The sequence below is a fragment of the Bos taurus genome, chromosome 19 (genome assembly GCF_002263795.3).
Source record: "Bos taurus isolate L1 Dominette 01449 registration number 42190680 breed Hereford chromosome 19, ARS-UCD2.0, whole genome shotgun sequence".
Lineage (NCBI taxonomy): Eukaryota > Metazoa > Chordata > Mammalia > Artiodactyla > Bovidae > Bos > Bos taurus.
The window spans coordinates 13,610,396-13,631,548 of record NC_037346.1 but is presented as its reverse complement, the minus strand read 5'-3'; the positions used below and the strand labels follow the sequence as shown (position 1 = coordinate 13,631,548).

Genomic DNA, 21,153 nt, shown 5'->3' with positions numbered 1-21,153 from the left:
AGATAACAGAGGTGCAGGTCCTCTGTGTGTCAGAATCATAGTTCAGAAGCAGGCTGGCTAACTGTTTATTTTTTAGTTTTAACAGTCTCTATGAGTCTATTATTATTATTAATCCCAGGGACAGAGGAGCCTGGTGTGCTGCTGTGTATGGGGTCGCACAGAGTCAGACATGACTGAAGCGACTTAGCAGCAGCAGCAGCATACCATCTCATTTTAATCTATTCTTTGCCTCTCTCTCTGTGATGGTGTCTGTTGGTAAACCTTAATATTGCCTTTTATTATTCAGGAACACTTTTTTACGCCCCCCCTGAAATTTTCACAAGCAGTGATCATTTTCTTTTTCTCTTTTCTGTTTAAAAACTGTGTGGTCTCCCAGCATGCAGTTTCCACAAGGGTACAATAGGAAGTACACTTTCAAGTCTGGGCAGTGAAAAGCAGGTCTCCAGGGGAGACAGATGATGTGAAGAAATCTCATCTGTAGACTTTCGTGATTTCTCTATTTTTACAGATCCAGCATGTCTGGCTTGCACCTAGTCAAGCAAGGTCGAGACCGAAAGAAAATAGACTCACAGCGAGATTTCACTGTAGCCTCTCCAGCAGAATTTGTTACTCGTTTTGGTGGGAATAAAGTGATTGAGAAGGTAAGTTACAACCTGCTCAATTATTTTTTCAAAAGCCCATGAGATTTAATGCCTCGATTTGTAGTCTAGATTTGCTTGAAACTGGCATGTGGCTTGAATTTCTGAGACTGTGCAGAATTATCCTTTCTGCCTCCCTAGCTTTATTAAGTAATTAAATTAAACGATTAGATAATTTCACTATTTTCTGAAATATGTATTTACCACTGATAATTTGATCATAACTAAGCAAGAAGGTGAAGCAGTGCCCATAAGTTGCTTTTAGAAAGATTTCAAGGTTTTCCTAGAGTTGGGCTACACTGATATGAGAGGGTATGAGAAATTGATTAGCTTGTGGGGTGATGATGGGGAGGTTAGTGTCATTGAATTGGGATTTAGAGCTAAAGGAGTGGAGAGAGTTTCAGAAGAGAAGGCTTAAACAAGTTTGATACACTGTAACTTATGGATCCCACCAGAAATTTGAGATATTTAGAGGGTATGTTGCTGCTGCTGCTGCTAAGTCACTTCAGTCGTGTCGGACTCTGTGTGACCCCATAGATGGCAGCCCACCAGGCTCTCCCGTCCCTGGGATTCTCCAGGCAAGAACACTGGAGTGGGTTGCCATTTCCTTCTCCAATGCATGAAAGTGAAAAGTGCAAGTGAAGTCGCTCAGTCGTGTCCGACTCCTAGCGACCCCATGGACTGCAGCCTACCAGGCTCCTCTGTCCATGGGATTTTCCAGGCAAGAGTACTTAAAGTGATTATAAGTATTTTGAAACGTGAGCAAATCTGAGTCACTTTTATCCACATCGTGTCAGAGCTGAGAGATTGACTTGGTTGCAATAGCTTACAGTGATTAAAAGTTTAAAGGGTGGGGACCTGTATTCCCACTCCTAAAAGTATTGCTTCAGCAGTGTACTTCCATTAGTCTTCCAATGAGGATAGATTACGTGTCTCCTCACCTCTGTTATCCATCCCAAATTCCCTAACTATCCCTCCCCCCACCGGCAACCATAAGTTTGTTCTCTAAGTCTGTGAGTCTCTTTCAACTTATAAGACTTGAGGAACTGATGTGTCCCTTCAGGAAATGAATTAAGAAAGGAGTAAGTTTTAGCTGGCGCATATTTTGGACTTCCCAGGTGAGTCAGTGGTAAAGAATCCACTGCAGTGCAGGAGACACAGGTTTGATCCCTGGACCAGGAAGATCCCCTGGGGAAGGAAATGGCAACTCACTCCAGTATTTCTTGCCTGGGAAATCCAATAGACAACAAAGCCTTGTGGGCTACATTCCATGGGGTCGTAAGAGTCGTACACAACTTAGTGACTAAACAACAGCAGCATTGAAGTATTTGCTTTGCTAGCATCTTAAAACATCCCTTGACCGTGCAGGAGTTGGTTCTTAATTGTCTAGACCAGCTATACAGATTCCTAGTTGAAACTCTGGCATTTCAGAGAAAGATGTACAAAAATGTTCTCTTGTCTTTTCCTCCATCTTTGCCTGCCTTTTCCACTTTTCTTTGCAATTCCTATCCCCCAACTCTCCCAGGTTCTCATTGCCAACAATGGCATTGCAGCTGTGAAATGCATGAGATCCATCCGCCGGTGGTCTTATGAGATGTTTCGAAATGAACGTGCAATCCGATTTGTTGTCATGGTCACACCTGAAGACCTGAAAGCCAATGCAGGTAAGTTATTAAACATTAAGAAAGCAGCATCCTCAAACGTAAAACATTGAATGGCACAACCTTTAAGGAAGAGGATGTCAACTTGGGGGATTCAAACCCAAGGACTTGTCTTTTAAAAAGTGTCAATAATAGGCGTAGACCAGGATTGTACTCTATGTAGCCTCAACATAAACTCCTGTTTCTAAGTAAAAATGGGTGTTAATTTAACCAAAGTGTTGATTTGGGTTTTCAGTGTTACTTGCTAAGTCACATTCTTATAGCGTGTGTAAGTAGAAAGGCTTGGAAGGAAGTGCCCTTTCCCTTATGAACTGCATTGAATTTTAGAGAATTTCAGTGTTAAGATTCTTTTTCCCCTTCCTCCTGGGAATAGAGACCTCTTAGGACCCAAATAAGTTTTACTCTGTAGGCTCTTCTGCATATTCTTTCTGCTTAGATGACCCTCCATCTGAGAGTGGTAGGTTATTGTAGATTGTTGGTATAGTTGAAAGATTGTAGCTAATACTTCTGCTTCATACTTAAAAAAAAATTTAATTAATTATTTTTGGCTGCACTGGGTCTTCATTGCTGCACGGGCTTTTCTTCAGTTGTGGCAAGCTGGGGCTACTCTGTAGTTGTGGTGTGTGGGCTTCTCATTGCCATGGCTCCTCTTGTTGTAGAGCACGGGCTCTAAAGTGTGTAGGCTCCATAGTTGTAGCTCTCGGTCTCTAGAGTACCCGGACTTAGTGGCATGTGGACTTAGTCACTCCGTGTCATGTGGTATCTTCCTGAACCAGGGATCAAACCTGTGTCTTTAAAGAGTTGTCTTTAAAAACTCATTTTGGTCTTATATGTACTCTCTGTCTTGAGACAATGATATTAAGACTATTCCTAAGGCAGTAAGGGTTATAATGTTATCTTTAGAAAAAGAGAAGGCACCAGTTGATTGGAAAGCAGATGTTGTTCATTTAGATTGATCCTTCAACATCTTTGAGCTGCAGTCTTGTATCTGTACAAGGAAAGTCATGTCTGTTTCACTGGATAGTTGTAAAGAAGAAGTTGTCTATAATAAATGTAAGCTACCTTGCATGATTTCTTTTTCCATATTTCTATTTGGTACTCCTATTAATTCATGTATTCATTCACTCAGTGAGCATGGAGACCCACAGTTTAATACGCTGTGATCTTGCTCTAGGAAACGAATAATTTCAATGCAATGAGGTAAGTGCTATAATAGGAATATGTACAGGGTACTATGAGAACACAGAGATGAGACATCTTAACTCTGGTCCCTGCTCTTGGGTTAAGAGTTAAGAGGAGTTAACATAGTTAAGAGAGATTTCTGAAAGTGGTTATGTCTACCCAAGAATGAGTAAGAGTTAGTCATACCGAGGGAACATTTCATGGAAAGATGGGCCCGATAAAGGACAGAAATGATATGGACCTAACAGAAGAAGAAGATATTAAGAAGAGGTGGCAACAATACACAGAAGAACTGTACAAAAAAGAGCTTCACGACCCAGATAATCACGATGGTGTGATCACTACCTAGAGCCAGACATCCTGGAACGTGAAGTCAAGTGGGCCTTAGAAAGCATCACTATGAACAAAGTTAGTGGAGGTGATGGAATTCCAGTTGAGCTATTTCAAATCCTGAAAGATGATGCTGTGAAAGTGCTGTACTCAATATGCCAACAAATTTGGAAAACTCAGCAGTGGCCACAGGACTGGAAAAGGTCAGTTTTCATTCCAATCCCAAAGAAAGGCAATGCCAAAGAATGCTCAAACTACCACACAGTTGCACTCATCTCACACGCTAGTAAAGTAATGCTCAAAAATCCCCAAGCCAGGCTTCAGCAATACGTGAACCGTGAACTTCCAGATGTTCAAGCTGGTTTTAGAAAAGGAAGAGGAACCAGAGATCAAATTGCCAACATCCACTGGATCATTGAAAAAGCAAGAGAGTTCCAGAAAAACATCTATTTCTGCTTTATAGACTATGCCAAAGCCTTTGACTGTGTGGATCACAATAAACTGTGGAAAATTCTGAAAGAGAAGAGAATACCAGACCACCTGACCTGCCTCTTGAGAAACCTATATGCAGGTCAGGAAGCAACAGTTAGAACTGGACATGGAACAACAGACTGGTTCCAAATAGGAAAAGGAGTACGTCAAGGCTGTATATTGTCACTCTGCTTATTTAACTTGTACGCAGACTACATTATGAGAAACACTGGGCTGGAAGAGGCACGAGCTGGAATCAAGATTGCCAGGAGAAATATCAATAACCTCAGATATGCAGATGACACCACCCTTATGGCAGAAAGTGAAGAGGAACTCAAAAACCTCTTGATGGAAGTGAAAGTGGAGAGTGAAAAATTTGGCTTAAAGCTCAACATTCAGAAGACGAAGATCATGGCATCTGGTCCCATCGCTTCATGGGAAATAGATGGGGAAACAGTGGAAACAGTGTCAGACTTTATTTTTCTGGGCTCCAAAATCACTACAGATGGTGACTGCAGCCATGAAATTAAAAGACGCTTACTCCTTAGAAGGAAAGTTATGACCAACCTAGATAGCATAGTGAAAAGCAGAGACATTACTTTGCCAACAAAGGTCCGTCTAGTCAAGGCTATGGTTTTTCCAGTGGTCATGTATGGATGTGAGAGTTGGACTGTGAAGAAAGCTGAGTGCCGAAGAATTGGTGCTTTTGAACTGTGGTGTTGGAGCAGACTCTTGAGAGTCCCTTGGACTGCAAGGAGATCCAACCAGTCCATTCTGAAGGAGATCAGCCCTGGGATTTCCTTGGAAGGAATGATGCTAAAGCTGAAACTCCAGTACTTTGGTCACCTCATGCGAAGAGTTGACTCATTGGAAAAGACTCTGATGCTGGGAGGGATTAGGGGCAGGAGGAGAAGGGGACGACAGAGGATGAGATGGCTGGATGGCATCACCGACTCGATGGACGTGAGTCTGAGTGAACTCCGGGAGTTGGTGATGGACAGGGAGGCTTGGCGTGCTGCAATTCATGGGATCGCAAAGAGTCGGACATGACTGAGCGACTGAACTGAACTAGAGGGAAGACAAGGGTATTACAGGCAGAAAGAATATATATGCAAATATTGGAAGGTGTGACACAGAGGTTATCTGGAAACTGCAGATAGCTTATCTATCTGACAAGATCTAGACATGACCTAGTATTTGTCAAGGATGGTCTTGTTTTTCATCCTTAAAAGCATGGACTTTTTAGGTATGTGTGTGTGCGTCTGTGTCTCCATGTATATCAGACATTAAAGATTTGCATTTTAAGTGAATTAGTTGTTGTTTTTCACAATTCAAATGTTGAAGAGCGTAATGAACTCCTTCCCATCTGTTATCCAAAATCAACTTCTTTCAGCTATACTTATACCTCCTCTCTCCTCCAAGCATAATCTCTAAAGCAAATATTTATTGCATCTGTAAATATTTCAACATGCATCTTATCCAAAAGATAGATACCTTTAAAATATATGTGTAAATAATTGGATGATTCAGGTAGCAACTTGAAAGATCTGTTTGTGGAGGGTAATACTGGAGGATATGAAGACTGGCAAGGTTTTGGACTCTCAGTTTGGCTTCATATGAAGCTTCAGGCTTTAATTCCTGAATCTTAGCTAAACTCCTTATACTTAACCTGTTGGCCTCAAAAATATTGGACAATTGCACCTCATTCCTGTAGTAATTGGTTACATACTCTTATTTGGAATAAGCATGATGAGCACCTCTCCAGTCAGCTCTATTCATACAGTCACAGATAACTGTGCCAAAAATCAACAGCAGAAGAAATACAAAGAGGCCATCCCAGCATTAAGAGATATTCCTATTAGTTGAAGTAAACCAAATGTTCTCTCTTGCAGCCAAACCATTTTCCACCAAAAACTGAATTGTATGTAAACAACTAATGTCAAACATCCACTATAAATTTTTGACATAAAATTTCAGCCATCATAATTTTAATATCCAGTATTGAAATGCAAAAAAACTAATGTAAGTTGAACTTCTTTTAGATTAAGTTCTATTAATATTGTAGATGTTATCAAATAGTAGTTACTAATGGACAGAATAAATAAAATACTGTATTACCATATGGCAAGTATCCCTCCAAAGAAAAGCAGCAGTGGACATTTATTATCTCACAGTTTCTATAGCTGGGTCTTTGACTTCCGGTTATCAGGCCGCCATCAGTGTTCGAGTGGGGCTGCCGTCCCGTCTGAGGCTCAGCCTGGGATAGGTCTGCCTTCAAGCTCACGTGGGTGTTCGCAGCACTCAGTTTTCCGTGGGCTATTGGACTGAGGGCCTGAATGTGTCTCTGGTTGTTAGCTGGAGCCTGCTCTTGGCTCCTTGCCACGTGGGCCATCCCCAAATGACTTCCTGCTTCCTGCAAGCCAGCAAGGAAAAGTCTCCCAGTGAGATGGGCTCCATTCTTTTTCAAAACGTTTTATTTTTATTTTTGGCTGTGCTAGGTCTTCGTTGCTGTGCAGGCTTTTCTCTAGTTGTGGTGATCAGGGGCTACTCTCTTTTGCAGTGCACAGTCTTCTCACTCTGTGGCTTCTCTTGTTGCAGAGCACAGGCTCTGGAGCTCGTGGGCTTTAATAGTTGCAATTCCCAGGCTTTAGAGCACAAGCTTAATAATTGTGGCACACAGGCTTAGTTGCTCTGCAGCTTGTGGGATCTTTCAAGGGACATGGGTTCCTTCCCTGGTCTGGGAAGATCCCATAAGCCATGGAGCAATTAAGCCCAGACTCCGCAACTGCTGAGCCAGGGAGCCTTAGCTACTGAAGCCCGCATGCCTGGAACCTTTGCTCTGCAGTGAAAGAAGCCACCTCAATGAGAAGCCTGCGCGCTGCAATGAAGAGTAACCCCAGTACCTGTAACTGGGAAAAGCCGGCATGCAGCAACAAAGACCTAGCACAGCAACCAAATTCCACCCCCAAAAAGAGTCTTTTTAAAAAATATGGTGGAGATGGACCTTGAGCAAATTAGTTAACTGCTCCAAGACGTAATTCCCTATAAACTGGATGCTCATAATACCTATTATAAAAAGGATTACTGAGTATTAAATAAAGTAATGTATATAAAGAGCTTAGTACAGTCTTTACATTGTAGCTGCTCTGCCACAATTACTTCCAGAAAAGGAAGAAACATCAGGTCACAGATTTGAAAGGGGATACTGTGCCCCCCCGCCAAAAAAAAAATAAGGAAAGAAGTTAGCTTTTTAAGTATCTTTCAAATCCGTAGTATCCTGAACATTTCAGATAAACAAATGTTTTTCAAGCACTTGACAGACTCCTGTAACTCACCTTTCCTGTTTAGCAAGTCTACAAACCCTCCAGTCTCTCCCCGGTTTCCTCATTTTGTCCCGGCTTTATATCAGGAAAGGGGCCTTCTCAGAATATAGTGCAAGTTAAAGATGAAAGGTGTCATAGAACTTTTTCTCCGAACAGAATAATGGGCCTCTCAGTGACACGTCACCCTTAATATAGAGATCATAATGACTCTTCAAAAAGCTGACACAGTGAACTGTTTGGGAACTGCTGCTTGGTGTCAGAGCTTCCTGAGATTATCACATTTTAGTGCCTGTGACTTAACAAAGAGCCTCCAAATGAACGGTTCTGGAAGTTATCCCACGAATGTAGTTTGTCCCATGCTTACATATGATGGTACTTGTCTTCTGTGTAGTTTTTGCTCTGATGTTACATTTCTGAAAATAAATTTTAATTATTGGTAATGTGCTTGTGTTTCCAGAATACATTAAGATGGCGGATCACTACGTGCCCGTGCCAGGAGGCCCCAACAACAACAACTATGCAAATGTGGAGTTAATTCTTGACATTGCTAAAAGGATCCCCGTGCAAGTAAGACATGCCAGCGTCTCCTTGAAAACCAGATTCAGCCTTTTAAAAAAAAAACATTTTTTTTTTACTGGAGTATGTTTGATTTAAAACGTTGTGTTAGTTTCTGCTGTACAGCAAAGTAAATCAGGTATCCACAGACATATATCCACTATTACGTTTGTGTTTTGGAGAATAAAACGTATTCTCAGTTTTATATCAGTTGCTTCGTTTGCAAATATTTTCTCCCATTCTGAAGATTGTCCTTTCACCTTGCTTATGGTTTCCTTTGCTGTGCAGAAGCTTTTAAGTTTGATTAGGTCCCATTTGTTAATTTTTGTTTTTATTTTCATTACTCTAGGAGGCGGGTCAGAAAAGATCCTGCTGCGATTTATGTCAAAGAATGTTCTGTGTTTTTCTCTAAGAGTTTTATAGTGTCTGGCCTTTGGTTCAGGTCTTCCACTGTTATTTAGATTCTTTGCCCATATAGGTTGTTATAGATTATTGAGAAGCGTTCCCTGTGCCAAATTCAACCATTTTACAATTAGGCACGAGGGGATAGCCAGTGAAGAAATTTTAATTTTATATAAAGCATCTTTTCTGAACCTCGATAAGAGCCTTTATATGGTATATACAGAGAGGGAAAAGAAAGATGAGAAGAGTGAAATGAGTCACCATAAAGTAAACATCATCTAAACAAGAGGTTTGTGAGGGTCTTTCAGAGATTATTCTATCCATTTCACCTTCAAACCTCCCACTAAGTGAAAGTTACCTATTTCCAATGAAATACTCTTAGTCTAGAACCACAGTAGTGTAGAAGGAGGTTTTTTCTTCTCTATCACATTGTTGTAGAGAGTTTAGGGTAAGTGTCTTAAAGCCCAAAGAGGAAAAAAACTTGACATTTGTATGGCAGTATAACCACTAGATATAAAGGTGGAGTTGGGTGGCCAAAGTAATGCAATCTACAAAAAAAAACCAGCATGTCTAGAAGAGGCTCTGTAGAGTGTAGTTGAAAGGTATGAACTGACTTTCCTGAAGCGCAACAGTACCAGCTGGATCTTAACATCAGTTTCAACTTGTTTTTGACGTCTTCAGAGGTTTTACCACAGTCGACTGCTTATTGTTGTTCTGTAAAAAGTTGGCCAAGAATCGGGCATAAAAGCTGAATTAAGCATTAGGCTGCTATGGCACTGTTGTACCTCATGAAGTACAGCCAGTCTTGGTTAGAGAGGAATACAGTTGCATCGTGTTCTTTTTACTACGAATTTTAAGAATGAATCATATTGTGTTCCCTTGTAGGCAGTTTGGGCTGGCTGGGGTCATGCTTCTGAGAATCCCAAGCTCCCAGAACTTCTCTTGAAAAATGGCATCGCCTTCATGGGTAAGCCTTTCTGACGTACTCTTCCTGTTTTTCTGTTTCACTCTGTCATTTTGGTCCATATTCCCCCTCTATATTTTGCTTTTCTTCTGTTTAACACATACTAGGCTTTTATTTTTCATCACGCACTGGGCTTTTATATTCAACAATCAGTGTGCCCTTAAATATGAATCAGTACCTTCACATTTAAGCATATAGGTTATAGTCCTGTAAGTGAGGGTTATTTCTTCTGACTTTTCTGCTCTCCTATAGAGAGAGAAAAATCAAGGTTATATGGTGGTAAGTGTTTCTGTCTTTGTCTCAACAATGATGATTATGCTTTGTAAAGCCTATTAATGATAAATCTTCCTTTTGGGTTTCCCTAAGTCCAAGGAGAGTATAATATTTTAGACTTGAACCCCAAAACTTTATTGTCCTTATTTCAGGATAATCATAAAAAAAGAGAAGACTTTGTTAATCTGGTAGTGTTGGATCATGAAGGATGATTTGTCAGGGATTGAATTCAGCATATATTGACATATATTGAATTCTCTCTGTGTGTAAAAATCTGCTACATTAGGTTCTATAAAGGATACAAAGATGAGCCAAAACACAGCAGTCCCCGTCATCAAGTTTCTGATATGGATAGTATGCGATGCGGGGGGTACAAGACAAATACAAAAACAATTATATGAAAGACAAAATACTTGGGAAAGAAATGAGGCCAAAATGTTACAGTCAGGGTTCTTTTCTTGTTTTGTTTTTAGGTCCTCCAAGCCAAGCCATGTGGGCTCTGGGGGATAAGATCGCATCTTCCATAGTGGCTCAAACTGCTGGTATCCCAACTCTTCCATGGAGTGGCAGTGGTAAGAAATTTTATTTCTTGTTTGTATCTTAAAGTGCAGAAAAGCTCAGTAGGGTATTTGGGACTGTGGCTGGGGGCTTAGGCCTGCTTTAAAATGTATTAAATATTTGACAAGAAATAGAATCCAAGTTGATTGATTGGTAGCTTGTATCTCCTGGCTTAATTGCTGTATCTATGATTCTATCATGTCTTAAGCATATGCGTGTTGTCAGGCCCAAGAGCCTCTTCCATCTTTGTCAAGGGGAGTGCTAACCTTTGCTCCTTTCATACAACATCCTATCATGTCGTAAGAATGTAAATTTTGTACAAGGTTCAGAGACACTAAACGGTAATGTAAATGATCTTGGGACTTAATTTGGAAAAACTCTGAGGAAATTCATCTGCTTCTGTGGATTCAGATCTATGCTAGGATAGGTCTTCCTAGGCTAGGATCTTCCTCAGAGATGGTCTTCTTAGGTGGAATAGGCCTTTGAACTTGCCTGGGCGATGACTGAAATCACTAAGAAAAAGCTAAAACCCACTTACTTAGATATTTGCCTGCTAGTATTTTCTTTCTTTCTTTTTGTTTATTCAGTCTTTATATTTTGAAAATGTTTATATTGGCGTATAGTTGATTAACAATGTTGTGTTAGTTTCAGGTGTACAACAAAGTGATTCAGTCATGTGGATCCACGTATATAGTCTTTTTGGCCAGTATTTTCTTAATGTGAGCCCACAATCTGTTGACAGTTTGTTTTGCCTGTTTAATACCATTCAACCACTCATTTGCCCTGAAAACTGAGGTCAATAATCAACCTTTCTTCCAAGCATGCAGAAGCCTGAATTTTTTCTAAAAATGATTTATTCTTGACAGATCCCTTAAAGAGTGCCATGTGGATTATTAGAGCTGTCAGTATTAAGAACTTCTGTTTTTCGGTCCTCAAGCACAGGGAGCAGACACACACTAAAACCTCTTACAAATGGGAACTACCGTTGTTTTGAGTCTAAACAGATTTGAACTCTTGTTACTCTGGCTCTCCAGGGGAATTGCAATATCCTTTCCAGACCTGCTGGGTCAAACAGTTTAAAATAAAAGGTTGAGTTTGTTCTTGTTTGAATGGAGAGGCTGTACCATTCCCCTTGTGGCTGAGTACAGGGACAGTCAGGAAGCTTGGCGTCATGACTCTGCTGAGGCCAATAAAACCGCCATTTCCATTTCCAAGGGCTCATAAAGATTGAATTATTTCTCAGACCTCTGGCCCTGGAGCAGGCCTGAACACACAAATCGAAGATCCTTTGCTTGCTGAGTTTCTGTGAGAAGTCTGGCATGCTTTTTTTTGTTTGTTTGTCTTGTATTCAGGTCCTTGCGTTTCTGTTTTGTTTTTTTTTAAGTTGCTGCCTATTATCTCTCTTGACTTTTTCCAGCATCAGAACCCAAGTGGCCAGATGTTGATATTAGGTAAATCCTGCTAACTCCAAGGACTGATCAGGGTTTTATGGTATTCTTCTTTCTCACATCTACCCTCAAGTTTGAATAAATATGAAAGCATTTTAAAGAAGGTGTAAGAAGAAAATCGACAAGAACAGAAATTCTTGTAGCTGCTTTTAAGTCACTGTTATCTGTTGCAGGTCTTTGTGTGGACTGGCACGAAAATGATTTTTCAAAACGAATTTTAAATGTTCCTCAGGAACTATATGAAAAAGGTTATGTGAAGGATGTGGATGATGGGCTGAAGGTAGGTTACTAACTCTGGGGTGTGATCATGTTCAACGGACCAATTATAGTCCCAAATATGGGGATTTGGAGCCTGGTTTATGATATATACCCATGAGAGTGTTAGGGTTGTAAGACCAGGAGATGTAGTTTATGTAATAGAACGAGGAAGTGACCTACGTTTCACAAAAACAATTTAAATTTGTTTTGAAGCAAGCCACTCACCTGGACAGAACACTTCTTAGGTGGTTAAATCATAGCTTTAAGGAGGTCCTGATTCTTTCTCCACCACCTGTTAGAGTGTGTGTGTGTGTGTGTGTGTGTGGGTGGGTGTGGGTGTGGGTGTGTGGTGGAGTTAGGGGCAAACCGCTTTTTTGCCCCGCTTGAGTTCAGAACCAAGAACCCTGGCAGACAGAGATCAAAATGTCAGCTTTAATACGAACAGATATGGTGATGAAAATGTCCTAACTGTGCAGCAACAATCAGATTCGTAAAGTGAACATCAGTTAAGCAGGCTCACTCACTGGTTACTGGCAATGTGAGTAATCACAGAGATGGCTTTTGCCATTTAGTTTATTGTATGACTGAGAGCTGAGAAAGAACATGTGTTCTGTGTAGTGGGCTGATCTCAAAGGGGAAAAGGCTGAGCTATACATGCTCAGTTTCTCCTTCCAAACTGACAGATCAGAGTTCATTCTTTTTGCTTTGGAGAGGAGTGAGGGAGGGAGCTGATAGAGGCTGAAACTGTTCTTCTAATTATTGTCTGTCTATGTAGAAACATGCACCGAAGCAAAAGGAGATCTTTTCTTCAACAGTATTTTTTCTTTCCTTCACAGTCCCCTCCAGTTATTTCTCCTTTCACTTTTTAACTAGTTGGAAGTGTCAGTTATGCCACCAGGGAGATGATCAAAGAGCTATATTTTAGAAAAGCAAGCTACTCATGTTTGACTCATCTGCAATAAATTCAAGAGGAATAGTGCATATTCAACTGATTTTGCTCTGTTGCTTGCATTTCAAGTTAAGCATCCTGTAACCTCCTTAATAGGAAGAATTAATGTTTCCAATTGAATTGCTGATGTATGTCCTATTTGCTATAATTTGCAAAAGAGTAGAAACCCTTTGTAGGGAATTAGCTATATTGCTTATCAGTTAAAATTTCTTTTTTTCCTGGTTATAATATAAACGTAAAATTTTTGCCAGCCTTTTTTGGTTCATAGATTCATTTAATGACAGTCTTTATTAATAGGTTCCCATAACTATAACTGTTACGATAGTTATGAAATTAGGGTCTTACCATATATATTGTTTTTATAATCCAAGATTTCTTCTTCCTATATATAAGAATTTTCCTTGTGGCATTAAAATTTTTCTGAAATACTTTAAATGGATGACCTGTGTCTAGAACTTATGTATTTTAAAGGCCTGCCTTGTTCTTATATCATGTGGGCTCTCCTATTTTTTAGTCTTTCCCACATTTGTGCCTGCTTCTTCAATCATTTATCACCCACTGACTGAGTTCATGCTGATTTTGCTTGTAAGCATAGAAGTTAAGAGAATTTAGAAGAAATGGGACTATGAAGGATTTTCATGCCTAAAACTACTGACAAAAATTAAAATGGTCTTTTTCTGGTGACACATTTTTTAGATGTTTTTATAATGTAAACTATATAAGACTGGAATGTTTCAACAAAGGAATGACTCAGTTGTTTTAAACTTTTGGTTAACTTTTCCCCAATCTGCTTTTTGCCTTAGCTACAATGTGGATATCTTCCATATTATTACATGTAAAGGCTACCTCAGACCTTTTAATAATAGCATAGCAATCTAATAAATAGGTATATCTTGACTTAATTGGCTCCTTGCTTAATGGATATATAATTAAATATTCGAAAAGTTTTGGGATCATCTCATAAAATACTGTAAATATGAAAAGCACATTTAGGGCATTTGTTTAAAATTAGTTTTCTGACTATTAATGTTTTGGTATCTTGTTATTTTTATCTTTTATAAAAAGTCAAGTGAGAAAAAATTTCTGGATATGTGAGAATCCTGATTTGTTGAGTCTTCTATGTTGTCAGAAGATCAGAAGCTGTGCTGAGGTGGTCAGCTTATATTAAGTGAACTGCCTGTGTTTTCTTTGTCTTTTTTAAAACGAAAAGTTATGGAACAAAGGAAATGTACACTTTGGTAAATTTTTAAGAAATAAAAATTATGGTTAAGGCACAAATTCTTGCATATTATAAGAAATTCTAATAATACAGTAATATATACAGTAAAAAGTGAAAGTTTATATCTACTCATCTTCCCTTTATAAATCACCAGTGGTCAATAGTCTAGACTAGTTTTTTTGTACTTACATATGTAAGTGTATGAATGTGTACATAATTTTATATATATATATATGTATATATATATGTGTGTGTGTGTGTGTGTGTGTGTGTGTGTATATAGTTTTACTTTGTTTTTGACCTATATGGGATTATTTTAGATTGAACCATACAAAATTGCCAATATAGAACCATTTTTTACCTACCAAAAAGTGCAGTTTCTTTTGGGACTTTTCTGGTGGTCCAGTGGTTAAGAGTCTGCCTTGCAATGCAGGGGACTTTGTTTTGATCCCTGGTCAGGGAACTAAGGGCCCACGTGCCACAGAGCAACTGAGCCCACATACCACAGTCAGAGAGTCCATGGGCCACAGTGAAAGACCCCACATGCCACATCTGAGACCCATCACTGTTGAATAAATAAAGAAGTATTTTTTAAAAAAGGACAAACACAGTTTCTTTTGGATCAATCCATTACTGCAAATACTATTCTGGTACTTCTTTTCTCATCTAATACCATATCTTCAGGATCTTTCTATTTTAATGTATGTATATTAATAGACCTACCAGATGACAGCATTTTTTTAAAGGGAGAAAATGCCAGTTTTCTCCTTCTCTACGAATACCATTCTCACTTCAATTTTTCTCTTTCTTCTTGAAGGCAGCGGAGGAAGTTGGATATCCAGTAATGATCAAGGCCTCAGAAGGAGGAGGAGGGAAGGGAATCAGAAAAGTCAACAATGCAGATGACTTCCCTAACCTCTTCAGACAGGTGGAGTACAAGTTGTTGTTCTTTATTTGAACTAATAGGTATATTAGAGATATGTGATTTAATTCACACTATAATTTGGATGTCCAGAAAATATTTAAATTTTTTGTTTGTAACTAATCTAATCATTCGCTTTAACCTCTACCTTCTTAGTAGCAGGGGGAAAAAATATCAGTGAAATGTCCAATTCAATATAAGGTTTTATTCATTTAGCTAATTCAAGCAGTCATTATTCTGTCTTATGTAAAACTGCTCAGTTTCTCAGATAGCTCTTCCCTATTTGATTTGTATGGCTCATAGGCCTTCCTAGTAACAAGGAAGAGTCAGTACCTTCCTATGTTTTTGTGCCCTGCTTGTGCTGACATCTTAGATAAAGTGTGTAGAATGGTTAATTCCTGATCTGGATGCTCTTGGCTTGGCCTCACTCAGGCTCTCTGAAATTAAGTAATACTGAAAATTCTCCAAGCTAGGCTTCAACAGTACATAAACTGAGAACATCCAGATGTCCAAGCTGGATTTAGAAAAGGCAGAGGAACCAGAGATCAAATGGCCAACATCTGCAGGATCATAGAAAAAGCAAGAGAGTTCCAGAAAAACATCTACTTCTGCTTCATTGATTATGCCAAAGCCTTTGACTATGTGGATCACAACAAACTGGAAAATTCTTCAACAGATGGGAATACCAGACCACCTCACCTGCCTCCTCAAAATCTGTATGCAGGTTAAGAAGCAGCAGTTAGAACCAGACATGGAACAATGGACTGGTTACACATTGGGAAAGGAATACATCAAGGCTATATATTGTTACCTTGCTTATTTAACTTATATGCAGAGTACATCTTGCGAAATGCTGGGCTGGATGAGGCACAAGCTGGAATCAAGATTGCAGGGAGAAATATCAACCTCAGATATGCAGATGATACCACCCTTATGGCCAAAATTGAAGACGAACTAAAGGGCCTCTTGGTGAAGGTGAAAGAGTGAGTGAAAAAGCTGGCTTAAAACTCCACATTCAAAAAACTAAGATCATGGCATCTGGTCCCATCACCTCATGGGAAATAGATGGGGAAACAGTGACAGACTTTATGTTCTTGGGCTCCAAAATCACTGCAGATGGTGATTGTGGCCATGAAATTAGAAGACGCTTGTTCCTTGGAAGACAAGCTATGACCAACCTAGACAGCAAATTAAAAAGCAGAGACATTACTTTACCGGCAAGGGTCCGTCTAGTCAAAGCTATGTTTTTTCCAGTAGTCATGTATGGATGTGAGAGCTGGACCATAAAGCAAGCTGAGTGCTGAAGGATTGATGCTTTTGAACTGTGGTGTTGGAGAAGACTCTTGAGAGTCCCTTGGACAGCAGGAAGATCAAACCAGTTCTGAATATTCAAGTTCTGAATATTCACTGAAAGGATTGATGATGAAGCTCCAATACTTTGGCCACCTGATGCAAAGAACTGACTCATTAGAAAAAACCCTGATGCTAGGAAAGATTGAGGGCAGGAGGAGATGGGGGTGACAGAAGATGAGATGGTTGGATGGCATCACTGACTCAATGTACATGAGTTTGAGTAAGCTCCCGGAGTTGGTGATGGACAGGGAAGCCTAGTGTACTACAGTCCGTGGGGTCGCAAAAAGTTGAGCAGGACTGAGCAACTGAACTGAACTGAAAATTAAGTCAATAGAGGGGTTTAATGGCATCTTAGATGCAACTGAAGAAATAATTAGCAACTGGAAGGCAAGTCAGAAGAAAGCTCAGACTGAAGCATGAAGAGACAAAAAGGATGAAAAATACAGAAAAGAGCTTGTGAGAGATTATTTGCAAAGATGACCATGATATCTCTTTCCATCCCTATATACACTTCCTTTATAGTATGATTTTGCCTTCTTCCCATGAAGAAATAGTGACTTTTTTTCCTTCCACCCTTTGAGTTTTGGTTGACCTTGTGACTTGTGTTGGTTGACCAATAGAATACAGTAGAAATGGTGACTAGTTTCAAAACCAAAGCTGCAAGTGGTTTCTGGCTTCTGCCCTTGGCCTTTTGGAATGAACCTCAGACTCGCCTTGTGAAGAGCATAGTCTAGGCTTCTGGAAAAAGAGAGGCCACACAAAGCAGAGATGAATTGTCTCATCTGAGGCTTCCTAGACCTGACAGTTTCATCTATACCTTTGAGACATGTACATGAGTTCATATTAAACCTTCCAAGCTTAGTTAAGTTGCTAGATGACTAACTCCCTGAATGGCTCCTAGCCAAGATCAGCAGAAGAACTGCCCAACTGGGCCCAGCTCAAATTGCTGTAAGCAAAGTGGTTAGTGCCCTAAGTCACTGAAATTTTGGTGGTTTGGTAGGCATCAATGCATAACTGACCTAAAAACTGATACCTAAAGGTGTAATGCTGCCCTGGCAAAAAAAGTAACTAAACTACCGCACAATTGCACTCACCTCACATGCTAGTAAAGTAATGCTCAAAATTCTCCAAGCCAGGCTTCGGCAGTACGTGAACCGTGAACTTCCAGATGTTCAAGCTGGTTTTAGAAAAGGCAGAGGAACCAGAGATCAAATTGCCAACATCCGCTGGATCATAGAAAAAGCAAGAGAATTCCAGAAAAACATCTATTTCTGCTTTATAGACTATGCCAAAGCCTTTGACTGTGTGGATCACAATAAACGGTGGAAAATTCTGAAAGAGATGGGAATACCAGACCACCTGACCTGCCTCTTGAGAAACCTATATGCAGATCAGGAAGCAACAGTTAGAACTGGACATGGAACAACAGACTGGTTCCAAATAGGAAAAGGAGTACGTCAAGGCTGTATATTGTCACCCTGCTTATTTAACTTATATACAGAGTACATCCTGAGAAACTCTGGGCTGGAAGAGGCACGAGCTAGAATCAAGATTGCCAGGAGAAATATCAATAACCTCAGATATGCAGATGACACCACCCTTATGGCAGAAAGTGAAGAGGAACTAAAAAGCCTCTTGATGAAAGTGAAAGAGGAGAGTGAAAAAGTTGACTTAAAGCTCAACATTCAGAAGACGAAGATCACTATTTCCCATCACTTCATGGGAAATAGATGGGGAAACAGTGGAAACAGTGTCAGACTTTATTTTTGGGGGGGGCTCCAAAATCACTGCATATGGTGACTGCAGCCATGAAATTAAAAGACGCTTACTCCTTGGAAGAAAAGTTATGACCAACTTAGATAGCATATTGAAAAGCAGAGACGTTACTTTGCCAACAAAGGTCCGTCTAGTCAAGGCTATGGTTTTTCCAGTGGTCATGTATGAAAGTGAGAGTTGGACTGTGAAGAAAGCTAAGCACCGAAGAATTGATGCTTTTGAACTGTGGTGTTGGAGAAGACTCTTGAGAGTCCCTTGGACTGCAAGGAGATCCAACCAGTCCATTCTGAAGAAGATCAGCCCTGGGATTTCCTTGGAAGGAATGATGCTAAAGCTGAAACTCCAGTACTTTGGTCACCTCATGCGAAGAGTTGACTCATTGGAAAAGACTCTGATGCTGGGAGGGGTTGGGGGCAGGAGGAGAAGGGGAGGACAGAGGATGAGATGGCATCACTGACTCAATGGACGTGAGTCTGAGTGAACTCCGGGAGTTGGTGATGGACAGGGAGGCCTGGCGTGCTGCGATTCATGGGGTCACAAAGAGTCGGACACAACTGAGTGACTGAAGTAAACTGAACTGATGTGGCATTTGCTTTGAGACTGGCTCATAGGTGAAGTCTGGAAAAGATGGTAAGGAGCTTGGTAATGAAGCCTAGAGGAATGATAAAAAAACTTTTGGTGCAGGATGAAACGGAAATGAGGGGAAAGGTCACCCATGTTCTGTAATGATGAAACAGTTACCTGAGGTAATTTGGAAAGCAGAGACTGTACTGAACTCCTAGATCTACTTAAAGAGATCTTTTAGATAAAGTGTTAAAAGTATCTATTGAATGCTTATGATTGTTTTTTAACTATAAAAAAGAAGTGAACTAAAAAAGGTGTTCCAAACTTGTTGAGTTTAAAAATAGAGCTGTTTTTCATTACCGATCTCTCTGGTGCTGGCAAAAAATTTTCAAAGTAAAAAATGACTTCAGAGTAGAGCCCAAATCAAGAGTGCCTGGAAGATCCTTTAAAACCTCAGAAATAATTTAAGAACTAGGAAAAAAAGGACTTCTAAGAATTTTAAAAACGTTGTCCCACAGCAGCCTGACATGCCCAAGGTATAGAGAGGTCTGTGCAGAAAAGTTATGGATATGTTTTTGGGGCAAGAAGTGAATTTTCAGTATGATTCATAGGAAACTCATAAACTTTTCAAGATACTTATATTGATGAATGTACCAAAGGGACTGCAAGGGACAGAGACAGTTCAAACTTTAAAGAGGCCTCAGAACTTTCAATTTCCTATGAATAGGAAGCAGACTGGGAAAGTTGTTCAGCTGTAAACATTAGTCATTTCTCATAGTAAGGGAGATTTTTCCGGACCCCGGAGGGCTTCTAAGAACAGAGGGGAACCATGGATTAGGAAGCCACTCCCAGGGATCAGAATTGGACCACAGAGAAAAGCAAAACAAATTCCATGCCTGTGGAGTAAGGAAACCTGACACCGTCTACCCATCTGGACTTCAGAATTGGTGTGGACCAGTGACTGTTACGGAGAAGGCAATGGCACCCCACTCCAGTACTCTTGCCTGGAAAATCCCATGGACGGAGGAGCCTGGTAGGCTGCAGTCCATGGGGTCGCTAAGATTCGGACCTGACTGAGCAACTTTACTTTTACTTTTCACTTTCATGCATTGGAGAAGGAAATAGCAACCCACTCCAGTGTTCTTGCCTGGAGAATCCCAGGGATAACCTGGTGGGCTGCTGTCTCTGGGGTCGCACAGTCGGACACGACTGAAACAACTTAGCAGCAGCAGCAGTGACTGTTAATGTACTTCCTATTGTTTCTCCTTTGAATTGGAGTATTTTTTAATCCCCGTTTTATCATTAAATGTTGGAAGTGTTGGGGACAGATAATTTGTCTTTTTAGTTCCCAGATCTTTGCAAAAATAGGAGGAGCTGCACCCAAGAAGTCTCTTTTGCTTGTAAACATGACTTGTTTCTCATGGGAAAATGGACCTTGGGCCTGATACCATGATTGGATGACTTTGGGGGTCTTGGGAGGGGGTGAGTCTGTTTTGCATGTGGGAAACATGTGAATTACTGCCAGAGGGCAGACCATAGTAGCTTGTTTGCAGAGATGGCTGCCATAACTCCTCCCGTCCTTGTTTGTACATCCCTTGGCAGTGTGACTTTGGCTTTTCTCCCATTAAGAGATGACATCTCTTTTCCCACCCCAAAAGCAGAGACATGACTTTGCCAACAAAGGTCCGTCTAATCAAAGCTATGGTTTTTTCAGTAGTCGTGTATGGATGTGAGAGTTGGAATATAAAGAAAGCTGAGAGCCAAAGAATTGATGCTTTTGAATTGTGGTGTTGGAGAAGACTCTTGAGAGTCCTAAAGGAAAGATTCTGTTGGCTGGTGGGTCTATGGAGCCTCAACTGGAACAGCTCATCTCTATTGCATGTGACCTCTCACCCTCCAGTAGGCTAAACTGAATCCTAAAGGAAATCAACCCTGAATATTCACTGAAAGAACTGATGCTGAAGCTGAAACTCCAATACTTTGGCCACCTGATGTGAAGAACTGACTCATTTGAAAAGACCCTGATGCTGGGAAAGTTTGAAGGCAGGAGGAGAAGGGGATGACAGAGGATGAGATGGTTGGATGGCATCACCGACTCAGTGGACATGAGTTTGAGTAAGCTCCGGGAGTTGGTGGTGGACAGGGAAGCCTGGCGTGTTGCAGTCCATGGGGTCGCAAAGAGTCGGACACAACTGAGTGACTGAACTGAACTGAACTGAATCTTAGTTGGCCTTGTGGCTTGCTTAGACCATTAGAATGTGGCCAGAGTGGTATTGTGTAGGTTCTGGAGGCTAGTGGTTGTGTAGG

At 40.4% G+C, this 21,153-nt stretch overlaps 1 protein-coding gene, 1 long non-coding RNA gene and 1 other non-coding gene across 16 annotated transcripts in view; 1 reads left to right on the top strand and 2 right to left on the bottom strand.

Moving 5' to 3' along the window:
- Positions 1-21,153, top strand: part of ACACA (acetyl-CoA carboxylase alpha) — a 286,753-nt gene that overhangs the window by 94,758 nt on the left and 170,842 nt on the right. For 13 of the 14 annotated variants that reach the window (XM_024979601.2, XM_005219975.5, XM_059877716.1 and 10 more), the window contains 7 exon segments: positions 509-641; positions 2,164-2,302; positions 8,063-8,172; positions 9,448-9,529; positions 10,273-10,371; positions 11,979-12,085; positions 15,049-15,159. In XM_024979601.2, the coding sequence (XP_024835369.1) occupies positions 509-641; positions 2,164-2,302; positions 8,063-8,172; positions 9,448-9,529; positions 10,273-10,371; positions 11,979-12,085; positions 15,049-15,159 (781 nt within the window). 14 annotated transcript variants of the gene reach the window in all.
- Positions 1,995-7,659, bottom strand: LOC112442606 (uncharacterized). Its single transcript, XR_009491645.1, has 2 exons — positions 7,618-7,659; positions 1,995-2,286 (listed from the first exon to the last, which is right to left on the bottom strand). It is a non-coding gene; the product is annotated as an uncharacterized lncRNA (long non-coding RNA).
- LOC112442838 (U6atac minor spliceosomal RNA) lies at positions 10,518-10,645 on the bottom strand. The gene has a single exon (XR_003031127.1). It is a non-coding gene; the product is annotated as a U6atac minor spliceosomal RNA (small nuclear RNA).